This window comes from Sarcophilus harrisii, chromosome 2 (genome assembly GCF_902635505.1).
Source record: "Sarcophilus harrisii chromosome 2, mSarHar1.11, whole genome shotgun sequence".
NCBI lineage: Eukaryota > Metazoa > Chordata > Mammalia > Dasyuromorphia > Dasyuridae > Sarcophilus > Sarcophilus harrisii.
Window position 1 is genome coordinate 297903242 of NC_045427.1, and position 20869 is coordinate 297924110.

General features: G+C 32.8%; 1 protein-coding gene across 7 annotated transcripts in view; it reads left to right on the forward strand.

The window, feature by feature from the left end:
* Positions 1 to 20869, forward strand: part of CEP128 (centrosomal protein 128) — a 269958-nt gene that overhangs the window by 132214 nt on the left and 116875 nt on the right. For all 7 annotated transcript variants that reach the window (XR_004231984.1, XR_004231986.1, XR_004231985.1 and 4 more), the window contains one exon: positions 11543 to 11893. Coding sequence is in view for 1 of the 7 variants with exons in the window: in XM_031952430.1 (XP_031808290.1) it covers positions 11543 to 11893 (351 nt within the window). In the remaining 6 variants the exon portion in view is untranslated. The remainder of the gene's footprint in view (positions 1 to 11542; positions 11894 to 20869) is intronic.

Consider the following 20869-nt stretch of genomic DNA (forward strand, 5'->3'; position numbering starts at 1 on the left):
TGGATGTTGTATTTTGTCAAATGCTTTTTCTGCATCTATTGAGATGATCATATGGTTTTGTTAATTTGGTTGTTAATATGGCCAATTATATTGATAGTTTTCCTAATATTGAACCAGCCCTGCATTCCTGGTATAAATCCTACTTGATCATAGTGTATTATCCTGGAGATGATTTTCTGTAGTCTTTTTGCTAATATCTTATTTAAGATTTTAGCATCAATATTCATTAGGGAGATTGGTCTATAATTTTCTTTCTCTGCTTTCAACCTACCTGGTTTAGGTATCAGTACCATGTCTGTGTCATAGAAGGAATTTGGTAGGACTCCTTCATTCCCTGTTTTATCAAATAATTTATATAGCATTGGGGCCAATTGTTCTTTAAATGTTTGGTAAAATTCACATGTAAATCCATCTGGTCCTGGGGATTTTTTCTTAGGGAGTTATTTAATTGCCTGTTCTATTTCTTTTTCTGAAATGGGACTATTCAAGCAATTTACTTCCTCCTCTGTTAGTCTGGGAAGTCTATATTTTTGGAGGTAGTCATCCATTTCACTTAGGTTATCAAATTTATTGGCATAAAGTTGAGCAAAATAACTCCTTATTATTTCTCTAATTTCCTCTTCATTTGGTGGAAAGTTCTCCCTTTTCATTTTAAGACTACTAATTTCATTTTCCTCCCTCCTTTTTCTAATCAGATTTACCAAAGGCTTATCTATTTTATTGGCTTTTTCATAGAACCAACTCTTAGTTTTATTAATTAGTTCAATAGTTTTTTTACTTTCAATACTTTTAATTTCTCCTTTTAATTTTAGAATTTCAAATTTAGTATTTGATTGGGGGTTTTTAATTTGGTGTTTTTTTAGTTGCAAGCCCAATTCATTAACCTTTTCTTTCTCTGTTTTATTTAAGTAAGCCTCTAAGGATATAAAATTCCCTCTTATTACCGCTTTGGCTGCATCCCACAAATTTTGGTATGACGTCTCAGCATTGTCATTATCTTGGGTGAAATTATTAATTGTATCTATAATTTGCTGCTTCACCCAATCATTCTTTAAGATGAGATTGTTTAGTTTCCAATTACTTTTTGGTCTATTTCCCCCTAACTTTTTGTTGAATGTAGTTTTTATAGCATCATGATCTGAAAAGAAAGCATTTGCTATTTCTGCTTTCTTGCATTTAATTTTGAGGTCTTTATGTCCTAATATATGGTCACTTTTTGAATAGGTTCCATGAACTGCTGAGAAGAAAGTATATTCCTTTCTATCTCCATTCAATTTTCTCCAAAAGATCCAACATACCTAATTTTTCTAATATTCTATTTACTTCTTTAATTTCTTTCTTATTTGTTTTGTGGTTTGATTTGTCTAATTCTGAGAGTGCAAGGTTGAGATCTCCCACTATTACAGTTTTGTTGTCTATTTCTTCTTGCAACTCTTAACTTCTCCTTTAGGAAGTTGGATGCCATACCACTTGGTGCATATATGTTTAATATTGATATTGCTTCGTTGTTTATGCTGCCCTTTAGCAGGATGTAGTTACCTTCCTTATCTCTTTTAATTAGATCAATTTTTGCTTTTGCTTGATATGAGATAAGGATGGCTACCCTACTTTTGACTTCACCTGAAGCATAATAGATTTTGCTCCAGCCTTTTACCTTTATTCTATATGTATCTCCCTGCTTTAAATGTGTTTCTTGTAAACAACATATTGTAGGGTTCTGACTTTTGATCCAGTCTGCTATCTGCCTCCTCTTTATGGGGAGTTCATCCCATTCACATTACGGTTAGAATTACTAAATCTGTACTTCTGCCATCCTAATAACTCCAGATTATACTTTACTTTCTTGCCTCCCCAACCCTCTTCCCTTTTGAACTTATGACACTTGTATCCACGATGCTTACCCTCTTTAGAATCCCTCCCTCTCCTGCTTTGAATCTTTTCCCCTTCCTTCTTTTATTACTCTTTTCTTTTCCCTTTTCCTCTCCCCGTTTTAATGTAGGAGAGAATTTTCTCTAAAACAAATGTCAATTATTTCTCTTTGAGCCAACTCTGATGAGAGTAAGATTCACAAATGTTCCTCCCCCTCTCTAAATTTCCTCAGATATGATAAGTTTCCTTTGCCTCTTCGTGGGATGTGGTTTCCCTCTTTTTATCCCTCCTTCCCACCTTATTCTACCATCATCCCTTTTCCATATCTACTTCCCTTTTTCATGTTATATCAGTAAAATCAAATTATACATGTATTCTTTTTGTATATCCACAACAGAAATACAATTCTCAAGAGTTATTTTTACCTTTTCTGCATCTCTTGAGTTCTATGGTTGGAGATCAAATTTTGTGTTTAGTTCTGTTTTTTTCCTTAGAAACAAATGGAATTCATTTGTTTCATTAAATGTCCATCTTCTTCTCTGGAAGAAAATGCTCAGCTTAGCTGGGTAGCTTATTCTTGGCTGCATCCCAAGTTCTTGTGCCTTTCGGAATATCATATTCCAGGCCCTTCGCTCCTTTAATGTGGAGGCAGCCAGATCTTGAGGTGATCTATTGTGCACCTCCTTTTAAATTTTTTTTTTTTTGCTGCTTGTAAATTTTTTCCTTAATCTGATAGTTCTGAAATTTGGCCATAATATTCCTTGGGGTTTTTTATTTTGGGGTTTCTTTCAGAAGGTGTTCGATGAATTCTTTCAATGCCTTTTTACCTTCGAGTTCTATACCTATGGGCAGTTCTCTTTGATGATTTCTTGTAAAATAGTATCTAGGCTCTTTTTTTCATCATAGTTTTTGGAAAGTCCAATAATCCTCAGATTATCTCTCCTAGATCTATTTTCCAAGTCTGTCGTTTTTGCAAGTAGATAATTCATGGTTTTTTCTAGTTTGTCATTTTTTTTTGTTTTTGCTTGACTGATTCTTGCTGTCTCAATGAATCATTAGTTTCTGTTTGTTCAGTTCTAATTTTTAAAGAATTATTTTCTTCATTAGCTTTTTTTACTTCTTTCTGTATATGTCCAATTGAGTTTTTAAACGTATTGTTTTGGTCTGTGGAATTTTTTTCCATTTCACTAATTTTTTTCTTAAGTGAATTATTTTCTTTTTCCAATTCACAGATCCTACTTTCTTGCGAGTTCTTTGTCTTTTCCAATTCACAAATCCTACTTTCTAGTGAATTCTTTATTTTTTCCAATTCACAATTCTTACTTTCCTGAGATTTTTTTATGTTTTCCAATTCACAAATTTTGTTTCCCTGCACTTCCTTGGAATTTTTTATCTTTTCCAATTCGTATTTCAGGAAGTTGTTGCTCTCTTGTAAGGCTTCTCTTTCCTTTCCCCATTTATCTTCTAATTCTCTTTTGAGAATTTTAATGGTCTCTTCTATGAGAGCATCATGTAAAGGAGGACAGTCTGATGCATTTTTGCTATTTGGTGTCTCTTCAGGTTTGCTGACCTGCTCTTTTTCTGCATAGAAGCTGTCAATTTCTTTTCATCTTTTTATTCATGTTTTAAAGCCTTTAGGGTATGTCTCCTAGCAAGGGGGTTACCAGTTTCCTCTGCAGAACAGGAGAGATGTAAACTGATTTCTGGTTCCGAGGTATGGGAGTGCTCTGAGTGAGAGTTTTCCCTTCTCCCAGCAGGAGGTGGATTCAGCACTGGCTGAGCTATCGGAAGTGCCCAGTAGGGCTGTGTGGATTAGCGATTGGCCTAGGCTAGAGACTAAAGGGTGAAAGTGTCACTGCCCCAGGCGAGAGCCTCTTGTGGGACTGTGAGTATTAGCAGCTGACTGCAGACTGCCGATTCCACCGAATTCTGCCCCAGCGTCTCTGATGCAAATCGGCCCTGGGAAAGCTCTATGGCCCCAAACCGAGCCCCCCACTGCGCAGATTGGAGGCTAACCCGGGCTGTGTCCTCCTGCTGTGCAGGATTACAACTGCCCCAAGAAAAAGCCCCGGACTTCAGGTTGGGGGTGCAAGCTTGTGCTGAGATCTGTGCTTTCACTTTTGGTTTGAGACTCTCCTCGGAACCTAATTTCTCTCCCAGTCTGTGCTGATCTCCCCCCTGGCCCGGAAGCAACCTTTTTTGGCGAGACTGCAGATTTTCTTCGGCTGGTGAGTTGTTCTACTTCTTATCTTTACGAATTGTAGCAGTCAAGACTATTTTTGAGGCTCGATATAATAATCGATAGAGAGGGTAAGAGAAGAGCTTAGAAAGTCGCGTGTGCCTTCTCCGCCATCTTGGCTCCGCCCCTCAATCTTCTGGTTTTCAAGACTAGATGTTGAGATGGATTGGAAGCCATATAAGTTCAACAGGTCAGGTGATTTAGGAATGGGTGTGCCTGAAGTAAGGGCTTTCTGAAGACTAAAGTATGTGAATAGGGTTTGTTTTTATTTTAACCTGGGCCTTTGATGTTACTGGTGAAGGAAATTCCTTCTTATAAGTGTAGATCAGTACTTTTTCTTGATTTACAGTTTTAGTTTTCTAGAATACTGAGGGATTGATTTATCCAGTGCCTTGCATCTAGAGATGAGGTATAGATTTCCCAGTTAGGGAACCAAAATGATGAGATTAGGGTTCCTGGTGATCAGGGAGTTAGATGATGTTAGTGGCAGGTTTGGGGTTCATGGAACCAAATTAAGAGGTTTGGCTCCCCTAAATCCCCTTAGCATTTGGCACATGGCAGGGAGTTGTGGGAACCCTCTTCTGGCGGTGCAGAGGTCCTTTGTAAAGGAATTTACAAACCTGAAAAGCTGGACTGGTAAAGGAAGTTTATTATTGGCATTGGGAAAGTCAGCCTTTGCTATGCATGAATAGAAAGACTGAATTTCTTAGTGGCAAAGTAAAGCTTCTAGTGGAGGAGTCCTGGTAGAGAAATGAATTTTCTAGCAGAGAAATCCCGACGGAGAGGTATGAAGTCTTGTTAGGGAAATAGGTGAGGAAGATAAAGAGAGTGTAATGCTGAAAGAGAATATCATTTCAGTGGGCAGAAGTTGTTGCTATGACAGGAAGAGAGATTCCTTGGAATGTTAGGTCCTCTGCAAGGACTGAGTTTAAAGTTGCTGTTTTTATAAAGAAATCTGAGACAGAAGTTTCAACCAAATGAGATTCCCTCAATGCTGTCACTGTCCCCAGGCCTAGATGAAACCACTTACTGTGAGTGGTTTTGAGCCAACAATAGGAGTCAATAGAAATCTAGATCTCCAGCTAACTGAGATTACTTCAACTAGTCCCACCAAGATAAACCACTTTTATTTTGATTCCCTGGGGCGGGTCTCACAGAGGCAGGGTTCAGTTTTCAAAGAGTTTTGGGGTCCCCCCTTCAGATTCAGGTTCCTCTCGTCATTAACACTGAGCAATTGCCTCTCACTGCCACATTAGAGACAGGACTGGAACTCCTGACTCTAAAATTGACTTTATACATATGAATGGATGACTCTTTTAAAAGCTACTGTAGACATTATAGCTTTGAACACAGTAGCTTAAAATTGAGGTTAGTACATGAATAAAGAGGTGATTTTCATCTTCATCAAAAATTGCACACACACCATTCTCATATGGTCCAAACTGCTTTGGAGATTGAATAGCTCCTGATAATCTCATTGGACTTATCAGAATTAAATATCAAAGTTGAAGGAAAATAAAAGCATTTGAAAAATCTCATGCTATTTTTCTGTGCTAGAAGCTGAAACAGAAGTGTTAATTATTTGTCCCTTCTTATTTAAAGTTTAATACAGAAAAGAAATGTATATTTAAAATACACTATTATACTGTCACATTTATGAAAAGGACATTATATTATTTCTTCCAAAAAGATAACATTATTTTCGTGCTTTTAAGTTCAAGATATTTTTATTAAGAAATATAAGGAGATTGTACTTGTAGGAACCAGTTATGTTCTCCCAGGATTTGTGCAGAAATAATCATTTGTAATGACAGAGAAAGCTACAGGACTTATTATTTGGAAAGAAAAAAAAAAGAACTTATTTGGGACATATATCCTTTGTTCATCTCCTGGAGGCAGCAAATGGGAAGTGATAGATACATATATAATCAAAACCAATGCAGTAGAAAAGTTAAAAGGTTATTCATTAAAAGAAAAATTTCTTTGGCATCATAAACATAATGATTTCTGGTATTTTTTCAGGCTGCTTTATACCATGTTAAGGGGTTGAATCCATTTCATTTATAGTTTTTTTTTAATATTTGCCTTGCTTTGAGTAAAAAGAATTTGTGTTTACTTAAAACATCTATCCTAACAAATTTTCTTGAATTTTTTTTATTCTGAATTAAACCTAAGGATTTTAAAGCTGTTGAATATACCATGTACTTCCATAATCTCAGAGTCCTCCTTGTATCAGCTCTTTCTTCCCTGACACATGTCCAATCACTTGTCAGATCTTAATGATTTTATTTACCTAATACCTTTCTCTCTATTCAGAAGTCCTTATCTCTTGTACTCTTGTATCACTTTTATTGCTTTGAGTTGCTTAGTTCTTTATTCTATCCTACATGTAACTGCTAAATTAATATTCCTAATACATAGTTATGACCATGTCATTCCCACACTCATAATTTTTCAGTAGTTATCTGTTGTTGTCGTCTTTAAGATAAGACAAACTCATTTTGGCATTTTATGTCTACCACATTTTGGTTCTCACCTATCTTTCAAGGTTTATACTTTATTTCAGCCATATTGGCCATCTAGCTCTTCTCTTTCCTTGATAATCTCATGCACTGTCTCAGTGCCCTTGCAGAGGTCTCACCTCACCTCACCTTTGCTTCTTAAATTCAACTTCTTTGATACTTTTTATGAAAACTTTTCCCATTTCTTCTTTGTTAACAGATCTCCATCCCCAAATTAATTTCACATAGTTTTTTCTGTATTTGTTGTTTTCCTCTTTGTTCTCTCTCACCATTCCCTGGCTTAGCAGAATGGAAGTTCTTTAGTGACAGGGACTCTTTTTTATTTTAGTCTATCTGTCTTCAGAAGTATAGAGGATACTTAAGAGATATTTGTGGAATTGAATTGATGAAAAGGAAATTTACATATAATATCAGTTAATTATATTTGTGTATGAGACTCAGATTTTAGACTCTTGTTTTTGTTGATTTTTGCCTCATGAAAAAGGTTTTTACCCCACAGAAGGAAAAGGCTTTTCTTTGATTTTCTGGCCTTGAACTGTATCCTAGATTTTATTCTAGAACATTGCACAGAATGCTTCCATTAATTTGAATTTCAAGGTTCGGTCAAGTGTATCCTTTCATGGAAGAGCCAAAATTGTGGGAATTGTTTTAAAGATTTCTCACCTGAAATCAGGTCATTTTTATGCAGGAAAGTCAACAGTTTATTTTATTTTATTTCTTTTCTAAATGCTTCCTTCCATCTTTCTTGCTTTTTCTCACATCATTCCTTATGCCTACAGTCCCATCTCTTGCCTCTTGAAATTAAACTTTGTAACTTTTTTTTATTACTGTATCTATATATCTCTCTGATACATTTTTGCTGTATCACAATTTAATATATTCACAAACCCAACAAAATATTATCCTTAAAAACAGTTTAGCAAAACTAGCTAAAAGAGAAATTGATACACACACACATATATATTGTTTTTCTTGTTAGTCTTTCTTTATCTAAATAATTCATAATTATTATTTATTGTGTCATTTTACCTCAAAATGCTTCACTTATACCCCTTGATTTTTGTATTGTCAGTTACTCACGAACAAAATATAAAGCAATATATTAGTTCTGTCTGATGAAGTAGACACATTTGTGCAATTTAATTGTCAGTTGTCTGAAGTCACTATCCTTGCTGTCTTTTCAAGGCAGAGCACAAATGATAACTCTTTGAAACATTCCTGTTTTCCGAAGTCAAAAATGAATTCTCTTAAAACTTGTTAATGTGTAATGCTGGAGAACCTGAGGCAAGATAGAGATTAGAGAGTATTTAATAATTTATTTAAAAGGGAGAGATTTACTGGGAGCAAATGGATCCATGGTTTGTTCCCAGGGCTGAAAGAGGTTATTGTCTCCAAGAATCCAGGCAACAATGTGAGTTCTCAATGACATATATACATGTGGCTCAGATGCAAGGGGGTAGACTGAGGCAGGGATGGAGTCAGGGTGCTGAAAAAGGAATGGGACTCTGGGTGGGGGGGGGTGAGCCACTGGAGATGGGGATGACATAATGGGAGGACACACCTGGAGATGGGGAGAGGCATCTTTTTAAGATGGTATCTGATATTCTGATAGTTTGGGATTGAGAGAGGCATTCTGATATTCTAAAACATAAGATCTTTTATCCTTATCAAATATTCTGATTAAGAGGGATGGGTGGTTTTTCAGGATTGAGCAGAACAATTATAAACTGAGGCCTAACAATTAGGAAACTGAGTCAGGACAATAAAAGAGAATTGTGGCATAACAAATGCATCTTCATTATATCTTCCACATTTATTTTTTAAGTTGTATTTTTATATAGTTCTGAGGATTGTGAGTGACTTGAGAATAGGGACGTTTTTTAGCGTTTCTTTGTATTCCCACTGCTCAATACAGTGCCTGGCACATAGGAGGTGCTTAATAAGTGCTTGGAACAATTGTGTTTACATGCCTTTTCTTTCTTACTACATTGTAAGGTATTATCTGATTTATTTTTATTACTCCTCCCAATCCTAGCATTCCTTGAGTGTTTAGTAACTGTTAATATCTACATATCTCATAAGAGTGAAAAAGAAGTTATGATGACATATTTTATAGGCTAGGTAGTTTTTCTACTGATTTATAGATTTGAAATAATGTCTAATTAAAATTTCTTCAATACTTGTGACTCTTTCTAGAGTTGTGGAATTTAGAGTGATGAGTGACCTTAGATATTAATCCTTCTAACCCCTTCATTTTGGACATGAGGAATTCCATGGCTTTTCCAAAGTCACACAGAAAGTAATAGAATCAGGATTGGAACTCTCGTACTTCAATTCCAATCTGTTCCTTTTCTTATATGCTATATTATATTACTTCAACTTTTAATTACATACTCTTTTGTGAAATTCTTTCCATGCCACATTTATTCTTTATATACCATTTTATTCTAATAATGGGGCTTACAAAAAAAAAATGAAACATCACTTTATATTATCTGTGAGATAGGCATAGCCAAGTTCCCAATTTAATTAAATAGTTTTTCTTTGTCATCAAGTTATATCTAGTGAAATACTACCAGGTTTCTTCTTTTCTACTGTCTGTAGTTGACTAAAGATTGAGTTTGAAAAGGTGACTAGCTTAATTATATTCATAATGATAGTAGCACATAAGCATCAACATATTTGAGACTTTTTTTATTAATTCAGCTATTAGTAGAATTATTCAACAGTCTTGCATTTATTGCTTCTATATTAACAAGCATTACATTTAATTTTGAATATTACATTTCTGTCCATTAAAATAATTTTTGGTTTTCCCTGTATTGTTTGATTAAAAACCATATAGATTTTCTTGATTTTTGTATTAGTGACTTCTTGGAAACTGATATAAAATAGATCATTGGTCCTTTCCTCCAAAAGAATAATATTTTAATAATGAATTTATATCTTGAGCAAAAACTTTCAATTAAAAGTCATAGATAAAAATAATATATGATGAAATATATAAAACCTGAATTCCCTACATCCATTTAAAGTTTCAAAGTCTGCTTTTTACAAAATGGACATAGATGAAATATATTCAGTCTTATAAAGGGGGTTCCCATTTTTATTAAGTGTATAGAACATAAAAAAAATTCAGTTATATTATATCACAAATTTGACCTCTTCAATAAGAATGCCATTGTTATAAACGATTTTCTTACCCCTTTAGAACTGGTCGGCTATTTTCAGATGAATATTTGGGATTTCCCAGATTTCTTTGAAAAAAAATCAGAAGACTATAGGAAAGCTTGAAATGATGTCATTGCCTTTTCTATCAGTTTTCTGTAGCTAGCAGGAGGAATTGACAATTATTACATTAATTTTGGAGATTTACTGAAATATGGAATTAAAAAAATATTGTAGCATGTATCTATTATAACATCTTAGTCTTATTAACTCTGGTTATGTGAGCTTTTAGAAAAGTTCCTTGAATTTGATTATCATTTTTGTTTGTTTTTCTACCCCTATTTTTTCCAAAAACCACCAAGGGCAGGTTAATGGGAAAAACAGATTTTGAAAGATTAGGTGTGGTGTTCTCTTCTTTTCTATAATATAATGGTTCTCTCTGGGAGCAGGTTTCTTGGGGAGGTTTTCTGGAGGCAGCCTTAGTTTCAGTTCAGCTCAATACTTGCCTCAAATGCAACCAGCTGATAAAATCCAGTCCTTTATTGTGTCCTTCAAAGTCTTGAGCTTCAGCCTCTAGCTACCTCTGAATGTCTCCAGCCGGCACAAAGGTGGAATATGGAATGAATCTGTCTCTGTCTCTGAGACTGGGCTTCTGTCCCTGGCCCTGAGAGCTTCTTGCTTATATATGCTTATATATGTTGTACACTGAGTACACACCAATCATTATATCACTGGGAAACCATTATTTGTTGTAGGATCAAATCAATTCTAAACTAGATTTAAACATTGTCTCTCAATTCCACTTAGTACCTTGTTTCAAGTTCTGGCCCATAACATCTCCTTGTAAGATCAGATCAGTCATATTGAACCATGCTAAATTAGATAACTATTGTCTCTATCAATTCTAATGACTTAACACTTTGTAAGAATTCCAACAGTTAGGCAAAACAGTGATTGTAGAAGAGGGATTATGTTCTTATAGTATGTTCTTACAGTTCTTATGATCTATAGTATAGATAAAAGCTGGACAATTTTTAGCATGATCTCCTGAACCACTCTTCTAGTTTATTCTTTGAATCTTTTCCTACATCTAACAGGGTTTGTGACATATTCAACTGTCACCCTATGAGAAACAATAAAATAGAGTGTCAGAAAACATTGAGAAATGTAGCATAGGTGTAATTAAGCATCAGTGAATGAAAAAAAAAAAAGAAATTTCAAATGGGAGGTCAAAGTGAGGATTATCTATATCATCTCCTGATAGAATGAACAGTCAACAAATGTTTTCAATTATGCCTAAGTTGACTATTCTCTATTAAGACAAAATACACTGATATTTATTACTTAAATTAAGTTCACATTGAAAAAGAACTATTTTAAAAGCTATCTTCCTGCTTTGACAAGATTCTTTAATAGCACTTTTATTTTTTTGTTGTTTAAAAAAACTTTTATTTTAGTTAAGCCCTGCCCTATTTGGAGGCACATGCATTTTAATGTTTTTCTCTTAAGTGTAATAGAGAATTTAGATAATCACTCCCATAACATAATCCTGTAACTATATAATATATACTTATATATACTTATAAAATATACTGAGAAGAGTCAGAAAGCTTTATATAATTTAAAGTGACTGACAGTGAAACTGAACAGGTATAATAATTTCCATTCATAAATGCTAAGGAATCTATTTTTACATGATGATATACTGAAAATTCTTATTAATATGTAACTTTTTAATCACCAGGCTTTAGCATCTGACTTAGAGAAGAGGGAGAAACAACAAGTGCGGATGTTAGAACAACTTACAGAGATTCAGAAACGGTATGAAGAATGTGAGAATGAACGGATACGTGCTAATTCCCAAGTTAGAGAGTTGGTCCAACAAGCAGAAGAGTCGACCAAGGAAGCAGAGAGATATCTCAGTGAATTCCAGCGGTCAGAGGCCTTGAGGCAGGAATCAGAAAAGAAGAAAGAAGAGTTGAGAACAAAGGCCCAGGAATCTATTAGACAGTGGAAGCTCAAATATAAGACTTTAGCACGAGACATGGAGAAACAGAATGAGACAGTTCTTCATCTTACAGAAAGGAACACTCAGGTAAAAATAAATAATTTCCTTTTTTTTTTAAGTTTAAAATTTTATTGCTATTTTTTTGTTCTTTTATATATTACTTTCTTTGCTCAATACATCTCCTCTTATTCCCCTTCCAGCCAACTCAAGTTCTTATTAAAAGGAACAAGTAAAAATAGTTTGACAAAACCAAGAAATGTTTCAAATTCATAATCTCTAATCACTTTGAGGAAGGGAAATCAGTTTGTTCTTATTTGTGTCATTTGAGGCCAAATTTTGGTCATTATAATTTCATAGCATTCAGTTTTGATTTTGTTGTTGTTGTTTCTCTTTATATTTTTTCTTTTTGTTTCACTTTGCATCAGTTTATATATATATTCCCATTTTCTTCAGTATTCTTCATAGTCATTATTGTTTTCATTGCAGTAATGTTCTATTATGTTTATGTAACATAATTTGTTTAGTCAGAGGATGAATCCCTAGTGGGAAATTTTTCTCTTTTTCTTGAATTTATCAGAAGAATTAATTTTTATCTCTCTTTTAACAACTTGATATTGACTTGCTTTGTGGTTAGCTTTAAAATATATTTCTCCCCCATGCGGTTTAAAATGTCAAGCTCAAATAAAAAATATCCCTAAATATTATTAAATATAATCTGAAATTTTCCTTATTGATTTGAAAATGGCTAGATTGTTTATTAGGGATATTTAATTTGACCAGCCTGTGATTTTTATTTTTTTGTTTTTGATAACTGTACTTCTGCATAATTGGTTTCCTTTGTGGTCCTTTGTATTTTTTTTTTTAATTTAAAAATATCCTTAAAAGGTTTCTGTGGGCTTTATAATATTGCTCCTGTTTTATATACTTCTGTATTATCCTTCACTAATTGTAAAAATATTTTAACTATAATATTTACTTCTTATCCTATTCTTGGCAGAAACTACTGTGGCTTGAGTAAAACATGTATGTGACATTTGCAATCTGGCTGACTGGCTAACAGTGTCAGATAATAAACTTCCTTAAATGTTATAATGCTATTTTATTTTTAAAAAGAAAGATATTATTTAATATATGTACCTCACAGAATTTTTTTTCTTTTGTAGAAGCATTTATTTAAAATCTATTTTATGCTAGTTTTGTTTTTCTTCTCATAATTACATATTTGGGGTGATTTGAATCCAGATGTTTGGCATAAAGACAAGAAAATCATGATTGATTTCCATCCAGATTTAATATTCTTATTTAGCTTTTGAACTTCCATGTCATTTATGTCCAGAACTCTATTCCAAAAGAATGATCAATTACCCAAATTTGTTTTAGAATACAACAAATTCCATTTGCAACTATATATATATATATATATGATATTAAATGACAATTTTAAATATTGACAGGTGCTTCTTGCTAGTGTGAGCTTTCATAGAATAGCCAACAAAACATTCATTAGCTATTGAAGGCATAGTTTTTTATTTTCAAGAAATATTTCCTAAGCAGATGGAAAATGAAAAAAAAATAGTGATTTGCCATATATCATGTGGTGCTTAAATGCTCCCTTCCTTTTTGTGATTTGATCATGAATTCCTGCTTTTTATCTGCACCTGTGGGTCCTCTTCCAAGATGCCCAAATGAAATTAAGGAATTATAGTATAAAGCTCCAGGAATGTGGCTCCATCTTGAAAATTCTACTGTATATATAGCCTAAAAGTGGCTTCAGATAACCTTAAATTTTGGGTCAGGGAAGGGAAAGTTGAAAGTACCTCTAGGTACTTTAGTTGTTAGAGTGAATTTTGAAGGGAATATTCTACCAATTCAGATATGTATAATTCAGTTTTGCAAATGATATAGCAAAGAAGTAGATAAATGACTGTCAAAGATAAGGATGGTGGTACCTTAATTATCAGAGTAGATCATGCAATTTCTCCTTGTAAAGGCTTAACAATTTTTAAAGGAAGGGGAAGTTAAATTGATAATTAATCAGAAATAAAGAAATAGAAGGATACAATTAAGGGCTGTTTTAATGTATAATATACATATCTGTCTATCTGTGATTTTGAAGGACTTTGAAAATAATTTTTTAAACTGATCTCCTGCTTTACTAGATCTTTTCTTTTAAAAAATCCATAGAACTTTGGAGTAAATTAGTCCCCTTCTCCACTGCATTCTTTTCCTTATCTCCCAAAGAACTTTGAAACAGAAATTCTAAAATCACCATCTTGGAGTATATTAAAAGTACATGTTAAAAAAAAAGTTCACTGATAAACAAATATTAATAGTATTAAATACCATTTTTGGGTTTTTTAACCATAGTTAAGTTGTAAATCCTGAAACTGGAAGTTCAGTGAAGGGAAATGGACAAATTTTTCTTTTCTTTTGGTGAAGCAATTGTGATTAAGTGACTTCCCTAAAGTCACAAAACAAGTAAAAATATCTGATATCAGATTTGAACTCAGGTTCTTCTGACTTCAGGACCAATGTTCTTTCCACTTGCCTATTGAGCTGCCTCTCGGACACAACTTTTGCAAAAGAATTACAATTATTATTGCAATAATATTGATCCTTTTTCTTGCTTGCCATTTCTAATTGCCTGATGAAAATTTTTAATATATTTTTTTTCTGGTTATACAAGTAGAGTCAATTGAAAAAAATACATATTTCCTTTTGAATCATGTTGGGAGAGAAAAATCAGAACAAAAGGAAAAAAACATAGGAGAAAAAAATAAGAAAAAAGAAGAAAAAAGTAAACATAGCACATGTTGATTTATGTTTAGTCTCCTTATTTCTCTCTCTGGATGCAGATGGTATGGTATTTTCCATCCAAAATTTATTGGGATTATCTTGGATCACTGAACTGGTGAGAAGAATCAAGTCTTTTATACTTGATCATTACACAATCTTGCTGTTACCGTGTAAGATGTATTCCTGGTTCTACTTGTTTTGCTCAGCTTCAGTTTGTGTAAATCTTTCCAGACCTTTCTTAAATCAGCTTGTTTATTCTTTTATACAACAATAGTATTCCATTACTTTCATATACCATAACTCATTCAGTCATTTCCCAACTGATGAGCTTCTGCTTATTTTCCACAGTAATCTTGTTTCTTTTGGTTTTGCTTGTGCAAAACCTTTTTAATTTAATGTAAACAAAGTTATACATTTTGCATTTCATAATGTTCTTTGCTTCTTCTTCAGTCATATATTCCTCCCTTTTTCAAAGGTCTAATAAGTAAACTATCCCTTTCTCTCCTAATTTGCTTATGGTACCACCCTTTACACCCAAATCATCTATCCATTTTGACCTTTTGGTATGCAGCGTGAGATGTAGATCAGTGCCAAGTTTCTGACATATTATTTTCCAGTTTTCCCAGCAATTTTTGTCATAGATTTAGTCTTATTCTAGAAGCTGGAATTCTGAGGTTTATTAAGTACTAGATTACTAGAGTCGTTGATTATTGTGACATGTGTATTTAAACTATTCCAGTGATCCACCACTTTTCTTAGTACCAAGTGGTTTTGATGACTGCTACTTTATAATATAGTTTTTTAGGTCTGGTATTGGTAGGCCACCATCCTTTGTCTTTTTTTTCCCCCGTTAATTCTCTTAATATTCTTGGTCTTTTATTCTTCCAAATGAATTTTGTTATTATCTTTTGTAGGTCTATAAAATAATTTTTTAGTAATATGATTTGTTGGGTATTGAACAAGTATACCAATCTAGATACAATTGTCATTTTTATTCTATTAGCTTGGCCTACACATGAGCAATTGATAGTTTTCCAATTATGTGAAAAGTGTTTTGTAATTGTGTTAATATTGTTCTTGGTTATGTCTTGGCAGATAGACACCCAAATATGTTTTGTTTACAGTTATTTTGAATGGAATTTCTCTTTGTATCTCTTGCTGTAGGACTTTGTTGGTAATATATAAAAATGATGATTTATGTAGATTTATTTTGTATCCTGCAACTTTGCTAAAGTTATTAATTGTTTCAAAGAGGTTTTTGGATGATTCTTTTGGATTCTCTAAGCATACCATCATATCATCTGCAAAGAATTATAGTTTTTATCTCATTACCTATTCTAATTTCATTAATTTCTTTTTTTAAATTGGTTTTAGCAATAAGAGCTGCTCCCCATTACAAATAATGCTTGCTGATAGTTTTAGATAGATGCTGTTAGTCATTTTAAGGAAAACTTTCTTTATTCCTACATTCTCTAGTGTTTTTAATAGGAATGGTTGCTGGTTTTTTTTTTTTTTTTGTCAAAAAATTTCTCTGCGTTTATTGAAATTATCATAATGATTTCTGCAAATTTTGTTATTGATGTGGTCAATTATGGTAATAGTTTGCTTAATACTGAACCAGCCCTCCATTCCTGATATAAATGGTCATAGTGTATTATCTTGCTGATAAATTGTTGTTATTGCTATAAGTAGTTATTAGTGTTTGCTAATATTTTATTTAAAATTTTTGCATCAGTATTTATTAGGGAAATTGGTCTGTAATTTTCTTTCTCTGTTTTGGCTCTTCTTGGTTTAGATATCAGTACCATGTTTGTGTCATAGAAGGAATTTGGCAGGACTTCTTTCCCTATTTTCTCCAAATACTTTACATAGTATTGGAATTAATTATTCTGTAAATGTTTGGTAGAATTCACTTGTGAATCCATCTGTCCTTGGAGATTTTTTCTTAAGGAGTCAATTGATGAGTTGTTCAATTTCTTTTTCCAAAATGTAATTTACTTCCTCTTCTGTTAATCTGGGCAATTTATATTTTTGTAAATATTTATCCATTTCCAATAGATTGTCAGATTTGTTAGCATAAAGTTGGGCAAAATAGGTCCTAATTACTGCTTTCGTTTCTTCTTCATTGGTGGTAAGTTCACCCTTTTCATTTTTGATGCTGGTAATCTTTTTTTTTTTCTTTCTTTTTACTAATCAAATTTACTAAAGACATCTGTTTTGTTGATTTTTCATAAAACCAACTCTTAGTTTTATTGATTAGTTCTTGATCTAATTTTTTTTTGTTTTAAATTTTCACTTAAGGGCATAGAACATTGGAAGATTCTTGGACATTTTTTAACTCTTTATGGAAATCCAATTCATTCTTAGACTTTTATTTTCCCCAAATAATTTTTCAGCTTGTAATGAGTTTGAGAGATCATTGTGAAAATATCCCCTGTTAAGCTAAAATTAATATATTTTCTTTAAACTATATTTGCACAGTAGAAGATAGATGTTTAAAATATTCATTTGAAGGGGAACTTAAGGAAAATTCATTAATATAAATTGTGTAGCTTAAAATGCTGTAGATAATAATCATTCCAGCCACAGATAAACTTTGATATTCATTATCTAATTTTATTTTTTATATGGAGTTTAAAATCTGTGTATGCCTTGTTAGAAATAAAGAATAATATTTGAAATTTGAAATCTGGTTGGAGCTCCCATTCCTCTAAGCATTTCAAAAATTTCTCTTTGAATTTGGATTATGAGAAAACTCTCAGAAGTACTTTTTTTTCCTCTGCTGATAAAACAATTGGCTTGCCAATATATTGAACCTTTTATTTGACTGCATTTTATTTCATAAATCATACAATTTAAGTATTTTTAATTCTTTATCTCAATTCCTTTTTACTAAAATGAAATCTGAATAATGTATTCTTCAGCTAAATCTGGAGGAAATGATATATACCTTCAGTAAATTACATTCCTTGCTTTTTTGTTTAAAAATACTTTTTAATGATTTATTTTGTCCTGATACAAAGCTGTTCCCTCTATTCCAAATTCCATATGGAAGCTTCTTTTTTGAAAAAAGAACAACAATGGAATACAATTGTCTTGATACAGGGACAATGCTTAACCATGTTCTTTCCTTTAGGTCTTCTGCCTCTCTGCAAGTAAGGAAATATATTATCTCTTTTCTAGAACTTTTATTAGTTTTCCAATACTCAGAGTTGAACTCCAGATTTGAAGGTCCCTGTATATAGTATTATTTTATTTTTTCTTATTTTACTCCCTATCAGTTTATACAAATCTTCAAATTTTTCTTTGAATTCTTCATATGGATAATTTCTTAATGAATAAGAGTATTCCATTATATGATTATGTCAAATATGCCCACTTTGTTTCCACTTAGTATCTTAAAAAATATTTCTTTGAATGTTTTGGTGAAATTGGAATTTTGTTTTTTTCCTGTTTGACTCTTTTGAGTCATTTATCCTGGTGGGATTCCTTATATTAAAGTTTATGCATACTCTAGTACTCTAGTATATATGAATCTAGTCACTCATACAATTACAAATTGGAATATGAAAATTGTATCACTTCAGAATTTCACCAAAAGAGTTGAGTGCCTATCTTTTAGTTCTTCTAGTATTTCCTGTTTCTATCTTTCTTCATTTCTCAAGTTTTAGTGGTATTATATAGTCTTAATTTGCCTTTCTCTTTTAGTTAATCAGTGTATGTTTTCATGTGGTCATTTATAATTTGCAATTCTTATTAATTTTATTTATCAACTGTGCTCATCTCCTATGATCATTTTGTGGAATGGCTCTTGGCATTATAATTTTATTATTTGCTTGCATTTATTCTTTTTAGACTTTGATAGTACTCTGTTTTCTATATTGTTTATGATAGTGATTCATTTGGATAGATCATGTTGCTATTGAGAGAAGTTAGTCAATTCAACTCAAATATTGAATGTTTAATTACACGACATGTATTGTATTTTTCTGCTGGAGACAAAAACCAAAATAATAGGGTGATATTGTCCTTATAAGGAGGCGCATTCTACTGGCATGTCAGCATGTGCATAGATAAATCAATAAAAATATTGCCAAAGTAAATCAAACAAAATTTTAGGAATTAAGAAAGCACTAATAACAGAGATTATTATTATAGTCTTCATATATTATGAAGATAATAGATGGTACATGAGGTGAGTCTTTGAGGCATCCAGGACTTACAAGAAATTGAGATAATGTGAAAGACCATTCCAGGCATGAAGAAGACAGTTTGTGCAAAAGCAAGGATATTGGTCATAGAGTGTAGTACCCCAAGCTTTCCTTCTTTACTCAAGGTCTATACACAGCACAAGTTACTCCAGTAAGTCATTTTGCCCATATGTACCATTTACTGCATATTGTTTCAAGTGACAGAATATAGGTGAATATGTGCCTCTGATCAAATACCAAATACTGCTTGTCTCTTTTGGAGTTCTAAAATGAGAGAGATTTAAGACTTTTAAGATTTAATACTGATTAGTGTTTCGAATTTAAAAAAAGCTATTGATTGAAGTACACTATATTGATGAAGTATAATGTGAAATTGTACTTGAAAAATTGTGTAATTAATACAGAAATGTTTCATATAAAGAAACCTTCCTATACCCATGTTTATTACCAAAAAAAAAAAAAAAAAAAAAAAAAAGCTTTAAACAGCTGGCTATTTCATAGTGTGTTATAGGTGAAAATGTTTGCTCTTATTATTTGCAGTTAGATCACAACTTTAGAATTTCCACTATTGGATTAACTTTTCCAATAGTGGAAAATTCTAAAGTTGTGATCTAACTGCCAAAGTCTTCTTTCTTCATTATTGCTAAACACAAGCTTTGCAACCAACTTCCCAATTTTTTTTCAATTGTTACTGAGAAATATAGTTAAATCATTAACTATTTACAACTAAGAAAGCAATATTATTTACCAATAAGCTAACATAGGAATAGTAGGAGCTACCTTATGGAAACTAAGAGGAAGGAAACAGACTCTAGAGGGTGGGGAAGGGGCAGGCATTGTCCCCAAATAGTTTGACAAAACTTTGCTTCTAAGTCTTCTTGGAATCCAGGATGACTTAGCCCAACTAGAAAGTACCCATAAAATGGAAATCCTGTCAGGCAGGAGGCTCGCTTGCCTCTCTTTACACTCCTATACCAAGTCCTAAGTCCTAGAAGTAAAGAGAAACAACCTCCACAAAAGTTCCCTGTCCCTTTCTCCCTCTTTGCCAAAAATAAGATGTCACCAGCTAACTTCATTCCAGATCCTGGAGCTAGGCAGCTGTTTGATCTTCCTATAGCAAGCTTGAGGACCTCACTCCATGGCAAGCCACACCTACCCTCTTGTCAGGCTTAGTCAAGGGCAGGCATCTCCCTAATACTAGTGGACAAGGTACCTCTTCCTCAGAATCTGCACAGAAATGAGTCTAGGTCTCCACTGAACTGTGGAAACTGAAGACCTCATGCACACACAATCCTATTGGAGCAAGCTGAAGAAAGACCCCCAAATACTTTGAAAATAAGTATTGTCCCCAAAGAAAAGGCATTGGGGAACCTTGGTGCCATATGTTTCTGGAGTAAAGTCTATCCAAGAAATATATGGCTTGTATGCATATAAATCTGAATCACTTCTCTATATATTTAAGAAATAAGTTCTTTTATCATAAACACTGGCTGTAAAAATTGTTTCCCAGCTTTCCAAACCTGCTAATCTTAACTGCATTGGTTTTGTTAAATTCGCACCTTTTAAAATTTAATGTAACCAAAATTATCCATTTTTCATTTCATAATGTTCTCTTGTTTTTACTTGGCCATAAATTCTTCATTTCTTCAAAGATTTGACAGATTATCCCTTGCTCTCCTAATTTACTTATAGTATCACTCTTTATGTCTCAATCATTAACTCATTTTAACCTTTTCTTCGCATAGGGTGTGAGATGTTCTATGCTTAGTTTCTGCTGTACTTACTTGCCAATTTTCCCAGCAGTTTTCTGTGAGATAGTGAGTTTTTATCCCAAAAATTGGGTTTTTGGATTTGTCAAACACTGATTACTATAGTCACTGACTGTTTCGTCCTGTGAACCTAACCTGTTCCACTGATCTACTACTCTATTTCTTATCCAATACCAAAGTATTACTGCTTTGTAATATAGTTTTTGATCTGACATAGCTAGACCACCTTCATTTGCATTTTTTCATTTATTCATTTGAAATTCTTGACCTTTTGTTCTTCTAGATGA